The sequence below is a fragment of the Vanacampus margaritifer genome, chromosome 11 (genome assembly GCF_051991255.1).
Source record: "Vanacampus margaritifer isolate UIUO_Vmar chromosome 11, RoL_Vmar_1.0, whole genome shotgun sequence".
Classification (NCBI taxonomy): Eukaryota; Metazoa; Chordata; class Actinopteri; order Syngnathiformes; family Syngnathidae; genus Vanacampus; species Vanacampus margaritifer.
In genome coordinates this window covers 8,934,729-8,958,565 of record NC_135442.1, presented here as the reverse complement: position 1 = coordinate 8,958,565, position 23,837 = coordinate 8,934,729, and the positions used below count along the sequence as shown (strand labels likewise).

Genomic DNA, 23,837 nt, shown 5'->3' with positions numbered 1-23,837 from the left:
GGTATTGTCCTTTAAAAAAAAAAAAATTAGTTATAGTTATTTACATTTTTAGTTAACTTTATAAGATGCTGCTGACCCTGTGAACCCTTTTGCATCATTTGTTTTTGTTCAAAAGTAAAACAAAGACATGCGAAAATGGATCATTTCAGTCATTTTGAAAATTTTTAATAATTTATTTACTGTAGAAAACTATAGGGAACTATAACATTTACTTGTTTAAATTGTAATTTAACTTTTTAAGACATGTTGATAACCCTGAACTTTTTCTTAGAATTTTTAAACAAATTTGTCTATTGTCTAAGATTAAAAAAACAAACAAACATTTTGCTAATCTGAGAAGTTGTTAAATAAACATATGCTTTATGACATTTTAACACAGTCAAGAGTTGGAATTTGTATTTTTAAAAATTTTGATGCCAATATTTTTTCCCCTTTTACTGATATGAATATTGGCTCCAAATATCAGTTAGCGGTCTCCTTTAAACCCACATACTACGGTTGGATGAATGTTTGCGACGCTAGCGAATAGTGATTTCACATCAGGGGTTGTCAGGATTCCTAAATTTGTCAAAACAGTCTGAATGGTTCTCTAAACAGTCTTAATGCTCTTTATTGTCGCAAGAAGATTTTTGAACATGTTCAGAATTTCTTTGCAACAAGAAAGACCATTAAGATGGTTTAAGAAATGATTAAGAGTGTTTAAGAAGCCATAAGACTGTTTAGGAAACCATTAAGATTGTTTAGCGAACGCTGAAGAAACGATGTGACCTTGAACGAACCCTGACGTGAAATCAACATTCACAAGCGTCACAAATATTCGCCCCTCAGTGGGTTATGGGATTTACTAATAATAATCAGCGTCGTATCGGCTCTGAAAAAACATTAATCGCTATACTTAACCACCAGTATGAAATAGCAGCGTGATGTCTACACTTAAACACCATAAACACTTTGGCTCCTGACGCTTTTGTCAAATGCAAACAGCCAGAGTGACTTAATGTCGTCAATGTCGCACACACGCACATACTCACCATCATACAAAAAAAACAAAAACAAAAAGAGAGCAATGATGATGACATGTCAAATCGGTAAAATTACCGAATGAACAATACTGAGCTCTCCAGAAAAAAATGAATCAATAAAAATACAATGTCGTCTTTTAACATCAGTTCTCGCTCTCGTCTCAGACAGATATGCTCGCAGCTATTTACATGGGCCATTACTGAAGCCGCATCACCGTACCCGAGTTGAATGACAAGTCAGGGGAAATACTGTACACACAATCAAAGAGCTCTCAATTACATTCTTTGTCATCTCGGCAGAAGCAAACGCTAATGCAGTCGCTGTCGGGACAACAAACAAAAAAGCCTCGCCTTCCAATTCTGTCATACTGTATGATTTGCATTCATGAAAGCAAGGAGGGTAATTTCTAAAGCTCTGCTAAATGACTGGTAATTTACAAATGTGCCCATTTGTGATGACAAATCTTCGCATTTAATAACGTTTGGAAAGCAATGAATGGGCAGGCAGAGAGAATCTGAGAGGGAATAAAAGCGGCAGGATAAAGAAAATAAATGCAAAAGTGTGAGTGTGTTTATGCAGCATGAAGTGGGTGGTCTGTTGGCTACCCGATAATACACAATCATCATCTCCTCTCTCTTCCTCACTGCTAATGAAGTCTGAAGGGCCACGCTTGTTGAATTGAAGATGTTCCTTTGGAAAATGCCACAGTAAGAGTGTCCCTCTGCAGTGTGACCTGTGAGTAAACACGCACACACTTTGTTTATTTTCCAGAACGTGTAATATAATAGCTGAAAGGTAGTCCTGGTTTTACATATTTATGTTGAAGTATTTTGGGCTCTTTTTATGTCGATGTTCATTTTGCTGAAGGTTGTTTTGACATCTTTATGGATGAGATGATGTACCGTTGCGTCACTCTTTATCTGAGAATGTGTGTGTGTGACTGTGTGAGCGTGCGTGTGTGTGTGTGTCTGAGGCACTTCTCATCAGGAGGTTTGACATATTGACAGACACGTGAGCTGACTGTCTACATGCTGTAAATCGGGGCTGTTTTCCCAAATCTTTTTTGCTTGTAGAGTGCCGGTCAAGAGTTTGGACATTTTCTCACGTTACTTATTGAGATATGTCCAAAAATTTAACTGGCTATGCTAGATGCAGTGAATTCATCAAAATACTGTATAGATCACAGGGACCGGCTAGTTTTTCTTCTTCCCTTCTTCATTTCAAAATCCCTGCTTTAAAAATGCCACCCTATAAAAGGCAAAATTATCATATTAAATACAAGACATTTTGAGCCCTATATTATAGTATAATATTTTTAATATAAATTTTTTTAAATTTTTTTTTAATGTTTATAAAAAAAAATCCCCCCATTAAAACCCTGACGTATATGATCTGACACATGTATTGCACGGATAAGCCATTAGAGGGCAGTATCACTCAGCTGATGACTTTTTCCAGCGCCCTTGCAAGGATCACCCCAATTGAGAAAGGAGAGACACCTATACTTGTTAATAGTGAGAAATGTTCTTTCTGATTATTGGAAATACTAATATGTTTGATATGTCTGTTTATTATTATACTTTTTTTTCTATTATTATTCTTTTGACAGTTATAAATGTACGAATTTAAAGCATTGTGACCATATGTATCAAATATGACACAAAGCAAAAAGTTATATGTGGAACTTGATTTAAAATTTTTTTTTTTTTGAGGTTTATTTAAAAGGACCAATAAATACTCTATTTACAAAGAACCGAATCTTCGCTCCTATATTTCATGGTTCAGGCTTTATAGGGTTAAACACTGCACCGTACTGTGAGAGAATGCTTGAATGAGTCAATTAATATTGACATTACACAGTATAATTTTTTGGACACCACTGAAAACTTGCTGTGAGGTCTTCCAAGCACATAACAGCCTAGTCTTAACATATAGTGTTATTATCAAACACAGTGAGAAAAACAAACATTACAATATGTTCATTTTCTCACTGTGTTTAGCGCTGCATTCAGTGCTAAGTTGAAAAAATCAACGAATGAAGGCCTAATGGAGGGCGGTAATGCTTCATAATAAATTACATTATGGTAGATAAAATGTTATCCCCGAAGCACATTACATGTGTATACGTCTGACATTCGCATTACTTATTGTAACCTCGATTAGATGAGTGCAGATGAGTGGATAATGGGTAAGCATTTAAAAAGAAAATAATTGTCAGTCATTTTCAAACCGTTTCACTTGCTCCGTTGCAGCCTAGCAATTATCATCCTACATCAAATGGGAGGACATTTTCACATTCGCATGGATACAGCGGCAAAAAAAAAAGTAAATAAAGAAAAATGCAGTTTTAATAGTATAAGATACTTAAAAAAATCATTAAGATGTCTTGAATTTGAACAAAATTGTATTTTATTTTTCAATAAAGAAAGGTTCTGTGAATGCGCACAGAAAACTGGCGAGGTATCTTCAACAAGCTTAAGAACCACATCTATGAAATATTGACATGCGTCTTCCTGCTTCACTACCGTCAGCCCTTCTGACAAAAGGCAGCAATGAGCAAGCTTTCAATCCGGTTGCTGAGCTCGTGGAAAAAATGCCATCAGCTAACTTAGCTTCCCGAATGCGTTGCTCATTGACTGACAGGAGACGGATAGAAAGCACAGCGCAGGGTTTCTAATCATGTTGCCCATTACTGTCACCGCATGATGTTTTAAAAGTCAATATTTGTTTCTGGAGATGTGAATATAAAAAATAAGCATTTGATTGTATAGTACAATATTTTGTTAGTATAAAAAGTCAAGAATGATGAAAAGCAGATGGTGGATATACACCACATTACATTATCATCTGTAGAATCAACAGCACGCTTGGAAACGCAAACTGAACGCCATCTGCTTGCTTTACCCTCAATAGAGTCCTCATTGACGAGGACTTAACATTTTTTGACATGCAGCTATTGTATGCATGTGAGGAATTGTCTAGATCTAGCAGCACTTTTAACCCACAATGTGTTGATTACAATGCTGTTTTGGTGAAAACTGATTAATCACAGAGAACTGTACAAGCACATCTGATTAAACACATTTTTACAAATCAGCACACAGCATACAGTATTCTTATAGTGGCATTTGACTTGTAATTTGTTTTACATTTAGGCCAACAAATTTCATATTCCATGATGGCATACGCATCACAATCACAATGTAAACAGTGGACTGTGCAATACAAGCCTGGATAAGAAGAAATTAGTTATTTCGGTATGATCCCAAAATAACTTTATTTATTTATTTATCATGATCCAGACCTTGATGTAGAATTCTGCTTCTTATCCAAATCAGGACAACAACAGTTTGTACCGTGACTACAATTCTAGTTATTTATAATGATGTGAAATTGTTGAATCAGTAGACCTTGATGGATGTGTGTCTCTTTTATGCCATTGCATTGTGCCAGGGATAATCCAAAAATTCATATCAGACAGCTGGGGTTCAAACTGCTAACCAAGTCACTCCGGTTAATTTGCAACACCAGCTTCGCCCATGGAGTAGCAGGTGGCGATGCGCGGTACAGATGCCCGTTCGCACCCACGCATGGAAACCGATTCAACCCAAGAGAAACCAAAGAAACTGCAAATCCACATTCACTTCACGGACAATATTTAAAATGAGTTTTTTTTATCCAGTTATTGGACAGACAGACAGCGGAAGAGAGAGCGAGATAGAGAGAGAGAGACAGACAGACAGATAGACAGATGGATAGATGAATAGATAGATAGACAGACTAATAACAAGACAAGAAAGACAAAACAAGATGCCAGACAAGCTCTCCACCGCATTGCCTGCACAGGGCCAAAATTACATTATCTCTCATCTTAATCTCTAGAGACTAAGCAGCAAGCAATAAGAAGGAGGCAAAGAAAATTACGGAAGGGTGTTAAGAAGCAGCAGAAGAAGTACGAGTACAATAAAATACAAATACAAAAAATAAATAAATCTGGAGCTAAAGAAGAACTATCTATCTAACCATCCATATATATATATATAAATATATATATAAATATATATAAATATATAAATATATATATATATATATATATATATATATATATATATCTATATATATATATATATATATATATATATATATATATATATATATATATCTATATATATATATATATATATATATATATATATATATATATATATATATATGGTTATGTCACTGATTCACACTATATGTCATCTAATTGTCTAAATTGCTAATGCCTCATTGAATGAGTCTGACCAGGTTTTGCTATATTGCATGAATTAAGTTAGATTTGGCAGCTTTTTATTTTTTTTATTTTTATTTTTTTAACATGTTAGCTGTAGATGAGTCCAATCGTAACCAGCTCTTCTTCTATTTTGCTTATCTAGAGGATAAACCGTGGCGAAAAAAATTGACATGCTAGCATAAAACTGACTGCAATCTTTTTTAAAAAAAAATTAAAAAATTCCCAGCGTTATCATATCAGTTCATAAATTTTCTATACCATTTATCCTTATTAGTTTGGTATAGAAGTGTTGATTAGTAATGTATGTTTTTTTTGAAAGTTAATAAACTTACCAAAGCAGGAGCCGTCGACCTCCTCATAGCCAACACTGCAGACGCATCTTCCCAGGGGGACTAACCAATCGCCATCAGCTCCACAGAAGAGCTTGGGTGTGTCCCTTTCTTCAGCGTGGTCAATACATGCCCCCCTCACCTCCACCAATGAGGAGGAGTCCACACGAGGCACCGTGTCTGGAAACGAGGCCAGGTTTCTCAGTGTGAACGGGCATTTCTTGTAGTAGACCCTCACCGAGACCAAAGCAATGCAGGCCCCGATGTCCTGGAATGCAAGATAGAAGCCATTCTTGGTCATGGGTCCCACCTCACGCACCTCAGTATTGAGCTTCAGAATGCGGTCTCCGAGATCCATCTGAGTGAAGCTCTCGTCTGCGGCAATGGTGTCGATCTTGGTGTACTGAGCAGGTTTGAATTTGACACCGTGCGCCTCGTCCGTTTCATGATAGAAGAGGTTGAATGTCTCCTTGCACGTGCCGGACACCCAAGGGATGGAGTTGCAGTCGCGCAAGGTGAAGCGAAGCTCCACATAGATTTTTTGGGCCGCCTGTCGAGAAATCCAGTTGGATCGAAGCCAGTTGTTCTGGTTGGGCTCCATCACGCTGCACACCTGAAAGGTATGAATGGGCCGATTGTGCTCGTCCATCTCTGTGATGGCGTCCCACTATGGAGAGAAAACAAAACGGGTTGGGGATAGATGAAAAGAAAACTATTTAAATGGCAAATTTCAATACACAACATCCTTCTTTCGTGTGGGCTGATTCCTATGAGCTGATTTCATTGATTGATTAATGGACAATTTAATAAATTTATTATTATTATTAATTTATTTTTCCTTTAGAGCTCAGTATTGTTCATTCGGTAATTTTACCGATTTGACATGTCATCATCATTGCTCTCTCTTTTTTTAAATTTTTTTTTAAATAATTTTTTGTATTTTGTATGTGGGTGAGAATGTGTATGTGCGTGTGTGCGTGTATGTGGATGGACAATTTTATATTGTTGGGTAATTGCTGGCCGGAAACCTCCAATGTCCAAATTTGGTTGATTTAACTTTTTTTTCTCCACAAAACTATAGTATTGGTCAGCTCTAACACCAGGAGAGTAACGAGTAACTGGGATCTGTTCTAAAAATAGCTCACCAGTAGTTGGACACTGATTTGTTAAAGAAGAATTAAAAGAAGAAAAATGGCACAAAAAAATAAACATCAGGGAACACGTTTCTTAATTTACTTTTTTATGTAATCGATTGTGTTGAATGAAAAACTTTACTTAAATATTACAAAAAAAAATACAAAAATAGCAGCATAAATGGACCCAAATAAAAACTGTGATAGAGTGAATTTGCAATAAGTGAACCGCAAAGTAGTGGGCGACCGCTGTAATCGTGGGTCTCGTAATCGCTAATTACATTCCATAGGTGGCGCCTCACCTTACAGGAGGCTAACATGTTTTGCTGCCATCTTTCTGCTACAGATACTCCAAGGAGACAAACTTAGAGAAAATAGTAATCGGTGGTAGGCTTGCGAAATGTGGTCCCTCTCTGAGGCGCGGTAGTGCACGCTTCAAACTTAAGTCGTTGCATTCTATTAGTTCACCACTAGATGGCAGATATTTCCACACAATATCTCTTTGAGGACTTTGAACAATTACAACAACACATTTTCAAATTGAGCCAAAAAAACTCATCTTATGAACATACATTATATAACATATGGAAGTTGACAGCTTATAATAATTTAATCATCCGTAACACACATGATTGATGTATTTTTGCTATGATACTAACGCTATGCTAAGTGCTAAGTGCGGAAACCAAATGCGTGTTCTCCAGCGGTTGCTGAAGGACAACTGAGCAAGCCGGTGAACCCCTCCCCTCCCCCCAAACCAAAAAGCAATGTGGCAATGTCAGACAGAGCCCTTAGCGACTCTCCCTTAGAATAGTTTATTACAGCGCATCACGGTTGTGTCAGAGGGGGATTGAGGATATCATCTAGGTTCTTATAAAACTCGAGTCATTCTTATTATTAGACAGCGGTCTTTAATAAAAATAAAAAATAAAGTAATTTGTTAGACACTATGGTTTTCTGCCCTCTTTACCCTCGTTTCATTTGGCAGTGACTTCACATAAAAGCGCTTGTAAAAACCTTCCCTAATATCTAATAACATAAATTCATGTTAATATACAGTACAGTATACATTGAAGTCTATTCATAAGAATGAAACAGATAAGCAGTTTTTCATATCTCCAAATTCTTTGTTCGAGAGCACGATCCCTACCAACGATATGTTGGATTGCTTTATGTAATTTTTCCTCATACACGCGCACAAAATGTTACATTCATTTTCCAGAGGTTCACATGAATGCGTGACCCTCCAAAATGATGATATGACCTTGGATGTTCAAATCCATTTCAATCTGAGGGTTATTATTATCATTGTTATATAGATGTTCAGGTTTGCCTTGGTATATACTTTCTCTCTCCTCCTTTCCCATAACTCATGTGTCGACCTGAAGCTTTCTTCACTCAGTCTCTGTCTTTGCCATGCACATGTACCCACTGATGTGTGTGTGTGTTGTTACTGTCACTGCGATTGAGATATTTTTATTCAACGCTACTCTCCCTCTGTGATGGATGAAAAACTTTCAACCTTTAGGACGCGCATCCACCGAAACACCCACTGGTACAGTAATAGGTTATTAGGGAGATGGATGAAGAGTGTGCACTCATTGGGGAACTTGATGTCAGCTCTGTGACTTTATGAGAAAAACAATAAGAATTAAATGTGTGTGTGTGTGTGTGTGTGTGTGTCTGCAGACCACCTCCACGATGGACTTATAAGTTCACGGTGATATTTTGCTATCGTTTTTCACATTTCTGAAGTATCACAATTAATAATAATAATAAATCAGATGATAATGATTCGAAGAGCCTATGACTGACAGGGGCCCGCAGAAACTGTAAATTTGTATCAAGGGGGCCAAAAAGTGGCATGTTGTTATGGGGCCCCCCCAAGTCCCTGGTGGCACTCTCATGTGTGACTAGTTGGTATGTGGTAGATTGATGATCTGTTCTAGGTACGCCTGTAGGGACAGACTCTCGTTTCCTTGTGACCTTGTACATGACGTGCTATAGATGAAAATCCATTAATATGGTAAAAAGATGATACACTATACTTCTTTGTAATGTGCGTCATGGATAGATAGCTGTCTATACGCGACATAAGGAAGGGGATACTTTGCATCACTTGTCACTTATAGTATAGAAGAATTTGATTTTTTTTGTATATAGTCAATGGAATCAAAAATGAATTACCACAAGACTTTGGCAAGGCTAAATGTCAGCGCAATTTATAGCTAGTCAAACTGCATTTAATATTTTACCAAATGAACCTCCCTGAAGTCTTTTAACTAAAAATAGCCCCTTGAGGCAGGAAGACAAAATGTGTATGCAATTTTAATGGGAGCAAAATAAAATAATCCGACCTGCTTTGAAAAACTTTGTGTAAAGCTTTTTGTGATGTTTTCGTTTTTTTAAGGATTCATCATCGATTAATTTAAGAGCTCTGGGATGTTCATGCAGAAACCTCTCTGTGCGCTGCCAATTAGAAATAATATGCTGTTTTTCAATAAAGAGTTGGAAATGTGTTTTTTTCCAGATTCATTGATTAATAACAATAATAATAATAATCAATTGATTATTAAAATAATCGTTAGTTGGAGTTCTAGTCTGATCCCAATAGAGTTGAACTCCCTCTCGAAGATCCACCGGCCTGTGCTCGTCTACGGAACTGCCAACATCAGAAAAAAATTCAGCATCAAAGGACTTAAATGATTTTTTTTGACACCAAACAAGTTGGGCATAAACGGAAACTCAAGATGGCTGGACTTTCACTGGCCAATTGTGAGCCATATCAGAAAGACATTGCAAGAAATACAAAAACAAAGCTGCTATGAAGCAAACATCCTTTTTTTTTTTTTTTTTTTCCGGAGAGCTCAGTATTGTTCATTCGGTAATTTTACCGATTTGACATGTCATCATCATTGCTCCCCTTTTTTTTTTTTGGTATGTGGGTGAGTATGTGTATGTGCGTGTGTGCGTGCTTGCGTGTGTATTCATTAGTTCACCTAAAACCTATTAAAAAATCCCAAACCGTTCACCTAAACCAAACACTTCCAGCCAGAGCCGTGAGGCCGTCAGGAGAACCGAGGAAGGACCAAAGAAAAGAAAGGAAAGTGAAATCCAGCACCGACCAGACACAACCAACCAGAGCCCTTCACCAACCCCAGAAACATCTAAATTCCAACAAATCAGGGAGACGCAAACATCCATAATGGCAGTAAAATGATTGTCTGTCGTTTTAAATGTGGTGATGATCTGGCATTTTGGGATCGTGCTTATCAATAAATCACTTTCTCCTTAGAACACACACACACACACACACACAAATGGCCACACACAGACACATACAAGGCGGCGTCGCACTACCTATTACCAGTACACCCCTAAATCAATAATGGCAAGTGAACAGCGGCGAGCAAATGAAATCCAAAAGACCCTGCGCTCCTCTCATTCCAACATCCATCACCGTAAATGGCTAGCCAGCAGGGTGGAGCCAGAGCAGCCATCAGTCATCGCCATGGTGATCTCAAGAGTGTTCTCACAAAAGTGACACCTGGTTGGTCAAGGCCTCAGCCATCCTCCAAAGGGCACCGAAGATAGAGTTCAGCCCATATGACCCTTTAAGAGCTGCTGAGGTCGAATTTATATTTCGAGCCAACATTAACCCTGGAGAACCCAAGAACCCTTTTCTTCTTGGGAAAATTATGAATTATACATTAAATGACTGCTATAAGTTCACTGAACACCAAAATATATGTTTTTTCAATGTTTTTTTTTCAATTTATTCCCTAATTTAGGATTAGGGCGAAATTTGACCCTTTGGGATTTAGGGGTATCATTTCAAAAAATCAGAATAACAAAAACTGTCAGTAAACTATTTAGAATTTAAGAAAATAATCAATTAAATACACAGCTACATTGAACAATATAATTTTTTTGTTTTATTTGTTGCATTTTAGCCATCTTGTCACCACCACTCTGGCTCATGTAAGTGCAATATTCATCCACTAGATGGCCCCATGCAGGGGTCAGAAGTGGCACTCTGGAAAAAAAAAATATATATATATACGAAAATTAGCTTAACTACTTTATCCATTTTGTTTTTTTTGTCTGCCCTTTTATGTTCTGGTTTGTTCCTGCCAACGGCCTTCCCGTGTATAACTCTTAAAGACTGTCATTATTTGAACTGTGTCTCACGGGCGTCTCTTTTTCTGTGTCTCAGTTTCGTGCAGAGACAACAGAGACAAGAAAAGAAACCAGAAGGCCGGTCGCCGCTGAGTTCGTGTCACCAGCCGAGGGCAATGAGCACGACCACCTATCAAGATGTTATTGATCCCTACACAGCAAAACTATTCCACTCGATATTAATTGGCCTTGCAGCTTCACAGACGTAGTTAAAGCGCTGTGGAGTATGACAACAAAAGCAAGTCAAGGTACCCTTTCATAGTTAACAGTGGCAGAGCGGCTTTGCTAGACGGAAACACTGCTTGATTAAGACCTTGTGTCTGTGCACTTGATTAAAACAAGTTTTCATATTAAATAATGATGGTGTTTAGTTGTGTTAACTGCTACAACATCACACAGAAAGGCGTCTGGGGCACAAAAAAAACAAAACATGCTTTAATAAGACAGCAGTGAAAAACAATGAAAGATTAACAAATGATAATAGTCTTCGTTAGGCTATCACTGATTCTGTTTGAAGAGAATAAGAACTAAATTGTGTAGTACTCAGTTGTGGAGATATATAGTTTGTCTGTTTTTCAGAATAATATATTCACTTTGGATTAACTTAATTCAAATGAATATATTATGTTTAATGAACTCATAATTAATTAATTTCATATATTCCCTTTGGATTAATTTAACTCAATCGTGTGTTATATATTGAAGCAATTTTATTAAATTGGTCAACAATTCAATTTGTAATCTTAAATTGGTTCATCAACTCACTTTTTAGAGTGTGTAAGCATAAGCAAGATGCTAGACAAAGTACATCCATTGTTCCAGGTTGTGGTATTTGACTAGGTGGGTTCCATTTACCTATTTTTATTCAAATTTTCAAGAATAAGCAGAAATTGGAATTAAAGTCCTAAAATTCCCCCCAAAATATTTTTATGTTTGGAGGTTGTGGATTTTTCAGTATCGATACAAAAAATTACATTTTTTGTAATGGAAACAGGTTTTGTGATTAACAGAGGAGGGCATTCCATCAATATTGATGGAAGGCCCTTCAATCCCGTTTTTCTCTGACGATAGACTGTATACTTTGAAAAATGAACGTGCTACGCATTGCGGTTTTCATCCGTCAATGTAAACGTAATCCGTCGATCTAATCGTCAATCAGTCAAAGAGGGAATGCCCATTTTGCTGCCGAATGAACAATGACAGATTGGCGATTACAAAGCGGTTCCAGATGAAATATTGACGGATTAAGGATGACAGAAAGGTTTATCAACTGTTGACAAATGACAGACGCTCAAAATTCATTGATGCGCCCATCTCTGGTGAATAAAACAGGACCGGATACGACGTTGCACGTTTTGACCAGATAGATTGTAAAAGATCTCGTCATGCCGAAATATTTCAGCCAGAGTCAATCTGTAAAATGCTGCTGAACATCCATTTCCCACAAGCCTTGCTTTCAATTTTTTGAAACATTTGGATGGAAACCCCATTAGCTCCCAAAAACGTCGAAAAACGTTCCAATTTAAATATTGCCATGGTCACAAAAAAGTATCTATACGTTTTTTTTTAATTTTTAAATTTTTATTTTTTTTAATTCAGAAGGCTTTGATGCAACCTTTGACCTTAAAGCAATGGTAATTATTACAACAACAAAAAACGGTGAGCAGATGGCAGAAGAGTATAAGAGATCAACCAGGGCCATGTTGCAAAAAGCTCTTTTCCCCAGTGTTTTAAACAGGTTTGTGAATAATGATGAAACTTAGCTATATTCTAATGCTAATTGCTGCAAAACAAATATACTTTTTTTCCTGATGAAAGATGAGACTCAATCTTTTCTTTTGGTAGGTTCCATGTTTTTATAGCAACAGAACACAATATTGTGTGGGCCTTGCAAAGTCATTCAAAATACAGTAAAACAGCCGGGAGCGAAGGGGGTTGCTTCAGTGAAAATGCTGCAATGGTAATTATTACAACAACAAAAAACGGTGAGCAGATGGCAGAAGAGTATAAGAGATCAACCAGGGCCATGTTGCAAAAAGTTCTTTTCCCCAGTGTTTTAAACAGGTTTGTGAATAATGATGAAACTTAGCTATATTCTAATGCTAATTGCTGCAAAACAACAAACAAAAAAAATTCCTGATGAAAGATGAGACTCAATCTTTTCTTTTGGTAGGTTCCATGTTTTTATAGCAACAGAACACAATATTGTGTGGGCCTTGCAAAGTCATTCAAAATACAGTAAAACAGCCGGGAGCGAAGGGGGTTGCTTCAGTGAAAATGGCTGCAATGGTAATTATTACAACAACAAAAAATGGTGAGCAGATGGCAGAAGAGTATAAGAGATCAAACAGGGCCATGTTGCAAAAAGTTCTTTTCCCCAGTGTTTTAAACAGGTTTGTGAATAATGATGAAACTTAGCTATATTCTAATGCTAATTGCTGCAAAACAACAAACAAAAAAAATTCCTGATGAAAGATGAGACTCAATCTTTTCTTTTGGTAGGTTCTATGTTTTTATAGCAACAGAACACAATATTGTGTGGGCCTTGCAAAGTCATTCAAAATACAGTAAAACAGCCGGGAGCGAAGGGGGTTGCTTCAATGAAAATGGCTGGGAATAAATGAGTTAATGACAGTTAACCGGTGAGCCCAAAGCATTTAAGAGCAAAGAGACCTGCTTGATTTTTCACGATTTTGACGCCTCATGGTGATTTTTTTTTCTACCAAAATTGTCACCCTATCGTTCACCAAAACGGTTCAATCACAACTGTTGTGTTAATTCTTGATCTCATTTACCTTAACGGTGCTGAGCCGTTCATCTCCACTCCAACTAAGTGACTCCTCATCCCGCGGATAGAGACAAGAAGAGACCTTTCACGCGCATGGCCCACTGCCCACCCACCACCAGCTTTGACAAAATATGCGTGGGAAAATGAGAAGGAAGCGCTCATTGTTTTACATATCTATTTTTTGCCAGAGATGCAGAGGCAAGAATGTCAATGTGTGCTCAGCATCTTCTGACTGATGTGAGATCAAAGTGATGGCTGCACACTGTGGTGCAACACACACACACACACGCACGCTTGAGGAGCGGGTGCAACTCTACAGTTTAGATAAGACCAGCCCTCCCAGGTAGAGGAAAGCATGCAGCACAAACACATAGTCAATACAGAACATTAATTAAAACTTGAGTTATCCTTTTTTTATATTCCAAACAAAAAGGGATCCGTGTATCTTATTAAAAGTTTCCTTGGGGCTTTTTTTGTGAATGTTAATGGTGTTGGCATTTAAAAAAAATAAATAAGAAAAACTAATATGAGACTATTTTCCGTAGCAAGCGTACCCTGCGGCAGACCTTTAAAAAGCGTTTATGTACAGTAGATCTTCAAATCTGCACTTGTAACTCGCGAGTGTAGTCAAACACGGGAGTCAGCGATGAAGACAACTTCAGCATCCTAAAGTGTTGAAAAGGTCATTGCTTTCTCGTTCTCTCTCGTTTCCTCTAAAACCTTAATCATTTCAACTTAATTGGACACAAAATTATATTTATAGTCAAAGCTGTTCTTTCGGTTGTGCTGCACACATTCTAAAAATATATATATGACCATAAGAAAATCATGAACTTTCTAGCTGAATGTATTTATTGTTCCCTCTTTCCAAAGCGCACACCAGCATTTACCTTTTGATCCATTGTTCTATCTTTAAAGACACAGAGCGTGTATCTTTGTTTAAGGGTCAGCTCATTATGTACAGTATCTTCAGTGAGCACCTGACTACAACACTGCTTTGAAAAGACAAAAACAAACAAATCCACAGCGTACCGTCTTTGTGTTTTCGCCACCTGCCACTCACTGTTGAGAGAGAAGGCGAGAGATGGAATGAAAACAAAGGAAAAAACGATGTGGAGGTGGCAGACAAACAGGGAGTCAAAGATAAATGGGCACAGAAGGCAACCAAAGACGGCAAGAAGTGTTCTTTAGAGGAAATAATTACACAAGAAAAAACAAACACTTTCAGAAGATGATATCATTGAAAAAAAATGCTGTGAAGCTTTAAGAAGGAAATCGTTGAAGCACGGTGGTTTTACAGTTACAGTCAACGGTACTTGGAATTCAATTTAAAGCGAAGGTCAAAATCGATACTGAAGAAAAACAAAAACGAACGAAAAAAAAAAAAAATCAATCACAGGACCAAAGACTGTTAAAAAATATGAAGCAATTTCAGACATCTTCTGAGATTTTTCTCATTATATTTGGTTGTGGAGCAATTTGGCAGAAGACCAACTCGTTGTTCTGATCGTTTCTTTGAAGCTGCTTCGGAAATAACTGCCACATCGGTTCTACGGTAAGTGTTTTAAACCAAGTTGAACTTGATACTTTGACAGACTTTAAGGGCGCAGATCGGATCGTCTTTAAAGCATGCTATAATGGATGGGGCTGCGGGGGGTCTATTAAATCAAATACACCTGGTCCTAGGGACTCAAATTGTACTTAACTCATTCACTCCCAGCCATTTTCATTGAAGCATCCTCACAGCTGTATTACTGGATTTTGACTGATTTTGTAAGGCCCACAGAATATTGTGTTCTATTGCTATAGAAAGGTGGAACCTCCCAAAAGAAAAATAATCTCTTCTTTCTCAGGAAAAAAGTACATTTGTATCTGTTAACGTTTTGCAGCAGTTAGTATTAGAATATAGCTAAGTTTCATCAATATTGATATTCCTGGTAAAAAGACAAACAAAAAGAGCTTGTTGCAAAACATGGCCCTGGCTGATCTCTTATACTCTCCTGTCACCTGCTGGCCGTTTTTTGTAATAACTACCATTGCTTTAAGCCACCTCTTTGTGTTAGAAGCTGCATCAAAGCTTTCTCTATGGCTCTTGCATAGAAAAATAAATAAAACTAACAAAAACATATAAATACGTTTTTGGGAGTGAAAGACAAAGCATTAAAAAATATGTTCACACGTTTTGAATAAATTAAATGGCAATAAAAGTGTAAAGCCCTTTTCACACTGCACTTACTCAGTGGGAAAGAGTCACGCAGCATTACGAAATTAGTTGCCAGCATGCTCATATTTGCAAGTGCGGCCGTAAAAACCTACCAGGAAGTTAAACTGTAGATTTTGCCATTGGTTAAACTTGCACCTCAACAAGATTTACCTTTCATTGTTGCAAAAGAAGGCCCCGACTTTGCTCATTTTAAGGAGGAAAACGGCAACAGAGAAAAGCTGAAATAAGTCAGTAGGATTTGTAACTTTTTTAACAAATGTGTTTTCTTCCCACAGTGATATCGTCCGCCTCATTGGCTCATATCCACCCGTCTGTCTTTCTAGTGAAATTAGAAGAGACGTCTTTTCTGCCCAAAGCCACCTGACTCCAGTGTGCAGAGTCTAAACCAGCTTGACTGGAAATGAGTGCAGACAATATGGGATTGTCTGGTCTATTGGATCAATTAGGCCAGAGGGAGCAGCAGACGCATAGCCAGAGTGAGCAAGTGGTAAAGCGCAGCTTTCAGCATCTTCGGACTATATAATATGTTAAGTGCATTTTAGAAAGCTCGCCAGACTAATCGTTCGACCCCAGTGTAATTGTATCCCTCCAACAGGCACCATGCTCTGACCCCAAATACCCAAGCCCACTTTCTGGTGGAGGGCAGGATTCACAAGAAGTTAGAGCAGCGAAAAGGTTTCTCTCTACCGTCACTGCATGTCATGTACCGTATGTATGTGGAAGACAAAATGCAAAAGTAGCAGTACAACATTTTGCTTTATTTCCGTTTTTTTTTTTTTAATTTCTGTGATTATTAAGAGTAAAATAACACGACTGCAAGTGATGATGCATCTTCCATGTATCCACAAACTTGCTTTTTATCGATCACATTGATCAGCAGGTATGAAAAAGTCAACATCGCATCGATCAATCTTGCTTTTGCAGTATTTCCATTTTTCCTCTCCCATTTGAAAGTGTCAGGTCGCATTTGCATCAAACTCCTTTTTGCCTGTGGCCTGACATGTGTGCGGTAAAACAATACAACAGGTGAAGATTGAGCATTTTGTTCTCTTAAGAAATCAAAATACAATAAAAGTCATGGCGCGCGAGTGTCTTCCTTTGGTTTGCTCTCGGACCACAAAGAGTGAGACAAATGGATGTGTCAGAGCTTGATGGAGCGCTGTGATTGCTCGGCTAGGTGCGGGGCTATTACTCCACGATATAGGCAGCAGCAGAGACAAATCCTGTTTGAATCAACCACACTTAATCTGTGAAACATGACAAGATGTTTCAGACAGCAAAGATAGCAATTGAAAGAAGACCGTGACCTCACTGAGAATGAGGAAATCGGAAAATATTCAGTGCTTGAATTCAAATGACTCGTTTCCTGTATTTTGTGGGGCACCCTGTTTGTCCCTCTTAAGTACGATCCGCCAAGTGTTTTTATTTGTATTTTTGGGGAAAAGATAACTTGTTTGAATCATTTCATTGGTTAAAAATGTATATAAAACTCAACTTTATTTATAGAGCGCTTTATCATCAACCATTGGTGAATAAAAAGTGCTGTACTGTACATGGAGAAATGAGAGGCTTAGCACCTAAGATGAAGAAAGCCTTTCTTTAACAAAAGCAACAATTTAAAATTACACTCCTATTTAAAGGAAAGTAAAAAAAAATATTAAAAAAATATATATATATATATATATATATATATATATATATATATATATAAAAGGGTAGGGATCAGAATTTTTGGGCACCTCAGGATTAAATAACGATTCAGGGGCGATTTGATTATAAAATGATTATTGATCCATTTTTTATTTATGTATATTGATGTACTTTTCCATTCATTTCACTATTAATTACTTAGAATGGATTAAAACATTTTTTTTATAAAACAATTGTCAAATATGTCCATTTAGAATGTAGGAACACAAGCCATATTTGACATTTTGAGATGAATGTTTTTATTTATTTAATAGGAAAAAAAGTTTTGTAAAGAAAATGTTTTATAAAGAAAATGAGGTTCTAATTTTCTTTTCTTTCTTTCTTCTTTGAAGAAAGAAAAATACCTCAAACTGCAATTTAAAGCACATTTAAGGCACATACTCCTCATACATGAAGAGTGAATGTTATGTTATGTTCACATCATTGAAAAAGAGACAAAGAAAGAAAGCAAATTAGCCATTGTTGGACTGCCGGTACTTTAAAAGCAGCCAGCTGTGCACTCACTGCTAGCAGCTAGCTGCTAACACCGAAGACTTGTGCCGAATCGCACAATGACGGCGTAATAAACTAAAAGTTTCTTAGCGCCCTAAATTAGCAATTGTGATTTTGGGATGGTGATGTTGGCATGTAATGGCAATTAAAATGCCTTCTTAAGATGGAACCCAAAACAGCAAGGGCCCCAAAATTGAACCCTGTGGAACGCCATAGTGTTCACGATAAGGCAGAGCGGGACATGGAGCAACCGAGGTTAACACAAAAATTTTGTGTCTGCCAGGATATAAACCACGATTGCAAAAAGCAAGATAAATCGATTAAAATTACTTAGCAGATCTTTGTGGGGACCCTCCGAAGATTTTATTTAAAGGGCCTGCTATAATATTCAGTTAAGTAATCGGATGTTCCCTTTCATACCAGACAGCTATCCTTCGAAGATTTTAGATTGGTTTAAGATTGTGACTTTGTCAAACCTAAATAAAAGCCAATATTTACTCTTTCCAGTACCTCCCACTCACTCCCACCGTACTCCTCACGTGGTGAGGGTGAACCCAAAAAGCTGTCAGCGAGATGCCGAATGGGAGCACATTAGCTATCGGCCCTGGTGTGTCCCTGAAAAGAAACAAGCCAATTAAGGAATCCCCCGCTACTGCTTAAGCCCAGTTATGGCAGAGGTCACTTGGATGAACGATTCCATGCTAAATCATCCTACCTTTTTCAAAGCCTCCATTGGGGGAAGCTGAGTGTTTCCAGATTATTTCTCATTTTTTTCCACTGGCGGCCATCACGCAATACGTCGGAGGAAAAATATGTCAGTCTTCTTCAAAGAAATGCACTCTCACTCCCTAATCGTGTCAGGTGTGCAGAAAGTGCTTTGAGATAAGATCCTGGTTGGTTAAACATTGCGATAAAAAGACTTTCTTGAGAAACTGCCTCTGCAGAAATAACACACAAACAATTGGACCTACTGTTTACCCTGAACTTGACTCATTGCTGTTCTTTCAGCACCACTTTTCTGCCTTGTATACACTTACTTGCAAAACTTTCTTGAGGAAATGAGTCCTGTCATGTAGGAGGAGTTAAAATGCACGCAAATGGATAAAAAAAATCCAAGGTATTGATGAGCCTGATATTTATCTTAACAGACTAACAAGGTGTCAATAATGAGCATTTGCCTGCATAAAGACTACTTCTATTACAGATGACTTTTCTAAATTGGTGTTTCGGACATTAGGCCACTCTGCCCCCCCCCCCCCCCTTCAATTCATCCACCCAGCACATGGGAAATGACTCATGCATATTTCATCAGCGTGTTTGCCCATTCGGACTGGGACTTAATGTGGCTCCATGCAGACGCCAGATCAGGCCTCTCTCTCCCTTCACCTCACTCAGTCCTTCCTCCTGAGCTTCTTCACTTTCATCATAGCTAATACGCCTCCAAAATTATGACATTCCACATACTTGTGCAATTATTACCTTAGCAAAAATGGATTTTCAGTGCATAATTTCTTGAAACAACTGCTGTGATAGAAATTACTGACACATCTCTGCCCTGACTGATTTTGTGAAATCTCTATTCCTAAACTCTATGAATGACTTTTCACTCTTTATTTATCCTAAATAGGCATAAATAATATACATGGATGTTTTTTACCGACGGTGAATTAAAATAGGACACTTTAATTCAAATGGACAATCAGCATAAATAGAATGTTAAATTGTTGAAATCTCGTACAGGTTGTAAACATTTTATACAGCTTTCCAGAGTTCTGGTGATGGCTACCTATGGGGAAATGCACTGATATGAGAAAGACTGAACACATTTAGTCAATTGATTTGAAGTTGCACAATCAGTTTGTTCCCGCAACTTGGCTCTTTTGGTGCTAGCTCTGCTTCTCATCCCACTATTGCAATTCTTTCCGTACATCGAATGTGGATAAGCGACACTTTCTGATCTTTGAATGAGATTGTTCAAGAACTTCCACACATTATTATTATTATTATTATTATTATTATTATTATTATTATTAATAATAATTATTATTATTAATAATAATAATAATAATAATAAACAACAACAACAATAATTATTATTAATAATAATTATAATAATAATAATCATTATTCCAATATTAATAATAATAATAATTATTATTATTATTATATTTAGTAGTGCTGTCAACTAAAGTAATGAATTAATCACACATTTTTTTTCATAATTAATCATGATTAATCACGATTAAGCACATGTTTCTACTTCTGCTTCTACTTTCCTCCACAAAGCTTGTAACAGATATTTACTTGAGTAAAATCTTAGAATTGGTATACAATCATCAACTATAAAGTTTATTTAGAATAAATGACTGTTCTAATAGCTTTAAGTAAAACTGAAAGCAAAAATGACCCATCGTCCATGTCTGTCCATCTTCGTGTGAGACCAAATGAAACTGAGTTGAGTTAATTTTTAGCACTTCAAAGAATTGAAATTAATCACCAGAGTTAATGCTTTCATTTTGACAGACCTATTATTTATATATTTATTATTACTATGGACATCCACACATTTAAAATCGTGAGGCGCAATTTATATGTCAAGCTACCATTCGTACATCCCCGGCAGGCAGCTACAAGGTGGCTTACTCAAGTGGCCTGATACCAGGCTGTGTCTAATATGGTGGGGATTGACTTCCTCTTGCAGGGTCCCAGGAAGAGAAGGGGATTTAAACTATTTTACCTCCCAAGATCTTCACACCTTCCCTCAGGCCCTCTCACCTTGATGCCTTAAATATTAATGCTAAATCCGTGGATAGTGGATGAGTGAGGAGGGGAGAGGGCTGACAGCTTAATCATGAAGGTAGTGGCCTCCCTTTGCCTTTTCCTCAATACTCTGGCTGGCTGTCACCACGACCTACATGATGTAATCACCCCCATAACCCTGATATGGGAAAGTGCGGACCTCGCATGCAGAGAGACGAGCACACAGAGGAAAGGGGGGATCTCGGGGATTCTGCTGAAGAGGATCGCATAAGTCGATACTCGAAAGTAAGAGACTCTCAGGTCTTACAGATGTGGGAGATTGCACGGTAATTGTTCAAACTGCAGTAACGAGAACATTTTGAAACTTGCCGTCGTTGCAACCTTTCGTGTATCTTCTTCATTCGTTGAATATTACCACTTGGCAGAGAGAAAGCTGTTGTTTTTAGGTGATAGTTTACCTCATCAAAAGTTTTCAGCAAGCCGAGTAATAGTTTTGAATCTGTAAATTGCTCACTGGCAGAAAAAATAAAACAGAGAATGAGGTATGAGAAGAAAAGTTGTTTTTTTAAGGGCTCATGGGAGAATGACAGATGAAAACAAATGAAAACGTAAGAGTAATTTGGGGAGCGAAACAGACAGTGAGATTTATTGAGAACTAGTGGGTACTTAAAAGTAAATTTTGCAGACTTGGGAACTGCAACAGACAGATTTATACAATGTGGAAGTGGAATTAGGGAGCACAAAGGTAATAAATTGTTGTTGCATCGAGTAAAGTTGTCAGCAAATATGAGAGGCTAAACATGTCATGTACTGTCGAAGGGACAACGATTTATATTGGTACACTTTGCTGTAAGACTTGAGCACCATCAGAAGAGCAGTGACTTGACAAATGTTAAAAAGGCAATAAACAAGATTTAGCTCATGGGCCTGGCGGAAAAACGGGTGCTTCTTCTTTTTGGTGCTGGGGGGCAAGTCTAGTCTACCATGTTTGGGACCACATTGTGCCTCGCTGAACATTATGGTAGACGCACATCTCACAATTTATTGACAAAAAGCAACTTTTATTTTAGACTTGCAAAAAGCAGGTCTAAATGGTGGTGTAATGTGATTTTAATGCATTTGATACATTTGATTAACATCATAAAAATATTTTAATAGCACCCCATTTACTGTGTCACACAACTTGCGGGATTGTGGGGTTTGGCGGGGTTTATTTGGGGGTGCAAGGAGGTCAATTGGCCATGTCACATATGCGGCCGACTACATCATCCGCAATTAGAGTTCTTGCCGTTTATAGGTATAAACGCATTTTGCACGAGTCAATCTCATCTCTCAGAACCCAACTTTGCGCTAGACTCGTGCTGGGCACGTAATTAGGCCCTCTAGACTTTTGGTTGCTGTTGGTCAACTCAAAAGGAAGCAACTGAGACTCGGAAAGTCACAGAGGAGAAAGGACAGGGACTCATGATATTTGACCTAAATAGTAGATGTTCTACGAATGAAAATTCTGTACGAAAATAGAACTTATTAGCAGAGGTGGGCATCGTCATTGACTGGAATTGATGATTGATGGAAGTGCCCACCTTTTGGCGTGTGCTTCAGCCCTTTCAGCGAATGCTTGATAATGCGAAGCCTTGAACAAAATGCACAGACTGAGCACCAAATGCAGGAGGATTACTTAAATCGATCGCGGTCTTTCTCAATCCGTGTATTTTTGTGAGGCTTTGCATTATCAAGCATTCGATGAAAGTGCTTGAGCACACGCCAAAAGGTGGGCACTTCCATCAATCATCAATTCCAGTCAATGACAATGCCCACCTCTGCTTATTAAAATTTAATTTAATTTAATTTAATTTTGTTGACTTGGTATACTATAAAATATCTAGATCATTGTGATTTTCAGTTCAATATAGCAATACCTTCAGATGGCATAACACTTGTGTTCACATTTTCAGTCCGGTAGGATACCACTGTTGTGCTTGAGGCGCCTTGTCTGAGCAAAATGGAAATATCCTTTTTGAGTAGTAGACTGTCATAAATATAGTGTTAGGCACAGTGCATGCAATCATTTTACTCTTGTATTGGAGCACTGGCAACCAAAGGTGAAATGAGGTCTAAATGCACAGTGAAATTTTATTCACTCAGCATTGCTATGCTCTCCTGTAGATGCTGTATATGTATTTATACTGTATTAAAGATTATTTTTTCAAAATGTGACATTATTATAACTGGACATTTGGACTAATGGCCACCCAATTTGCTTCCCACCGGTTCACATTTAAGGGAGTAGAATATTTGTGTGGCTCGACTGTGACATGAACGGAAAGGAATTGACAAGGAAAGATTGAACCACATTATAAAAGCCTCCTAAGAGATGTTATCTCATTATTTGTTTCCAAGTTACCTTATTTCCCAAGAGGCCAGAGAGGCGTTTGACCGAAAACAAAGATGTGCACGTCACTATAATCGATCCGGTCAATGCAAAAAAGACCTCCCCCCAAAAACACCAACGTGGAGGGTAAATACAGAAACTGTAATAGTTGGGCACGGAATCCTTACCCCATTTATAGGATACGTCTTCCATCCGAGCTCTCCCAGCACAGACGTTGTATCCAGCAGCACAACTGAAATGAAAAAGAGGGGGGAAATCCACCCATTATCCATCTGTCGGCGCACAAAAGTTCCATTTTCACACTGGAAATTGAAATATCAGTCATAAACATGTTCATTTAGTCATTTTATCATAACAGGAATGAGTTTTCTTGGATGAATATTTATCAGCATGGCAACACACACACTAGGAACAACAGTGTTGCCACTTGCCACACAATTTTGGGACTGATAGATTGCCCTCAAATTGCTGTCAACAGTCCATTCCCTTGCTTGCCATCCACCGTTTTTTACTCATTTTAAGCCACAATAT

The 23,837-nt window shown here is 37.7% G+C and overlaps 1 protein-coding gene across 4 annotated transcripts in view; it reads right to left on the bottom strand.

The window, feature by feature from the left end:
* epha6 (eph receptor A6) overlaps positions 1-23,837 on the bottom strand; it is a 171,414-nt gene that overhangs the window by 88,355 nt on the left and 59,222 nt on the right. For all 4 annotated transcript variants that reach the window (XM_077579686.1, XM_077579684.1, XM_077579685.1 and 1 more), the window contains 2 exons: positions 23,474-23,538; positions 5,632-6,295 (listed from right to left, as the gene is read on the bottom strand). In XM_077579686.1, coding sequence (XP_077435812.1) covers positions 5,632-6,277 — 646 coding nt within the window. In that variant the 5' untranslated portion in view covers positions 6,278-6,295; positions 23,474-23,538. The remainder of the gene's footprint in view (positions 1-5,631; positions 6,296-23,473; positions 23,539-23,837) is intronic.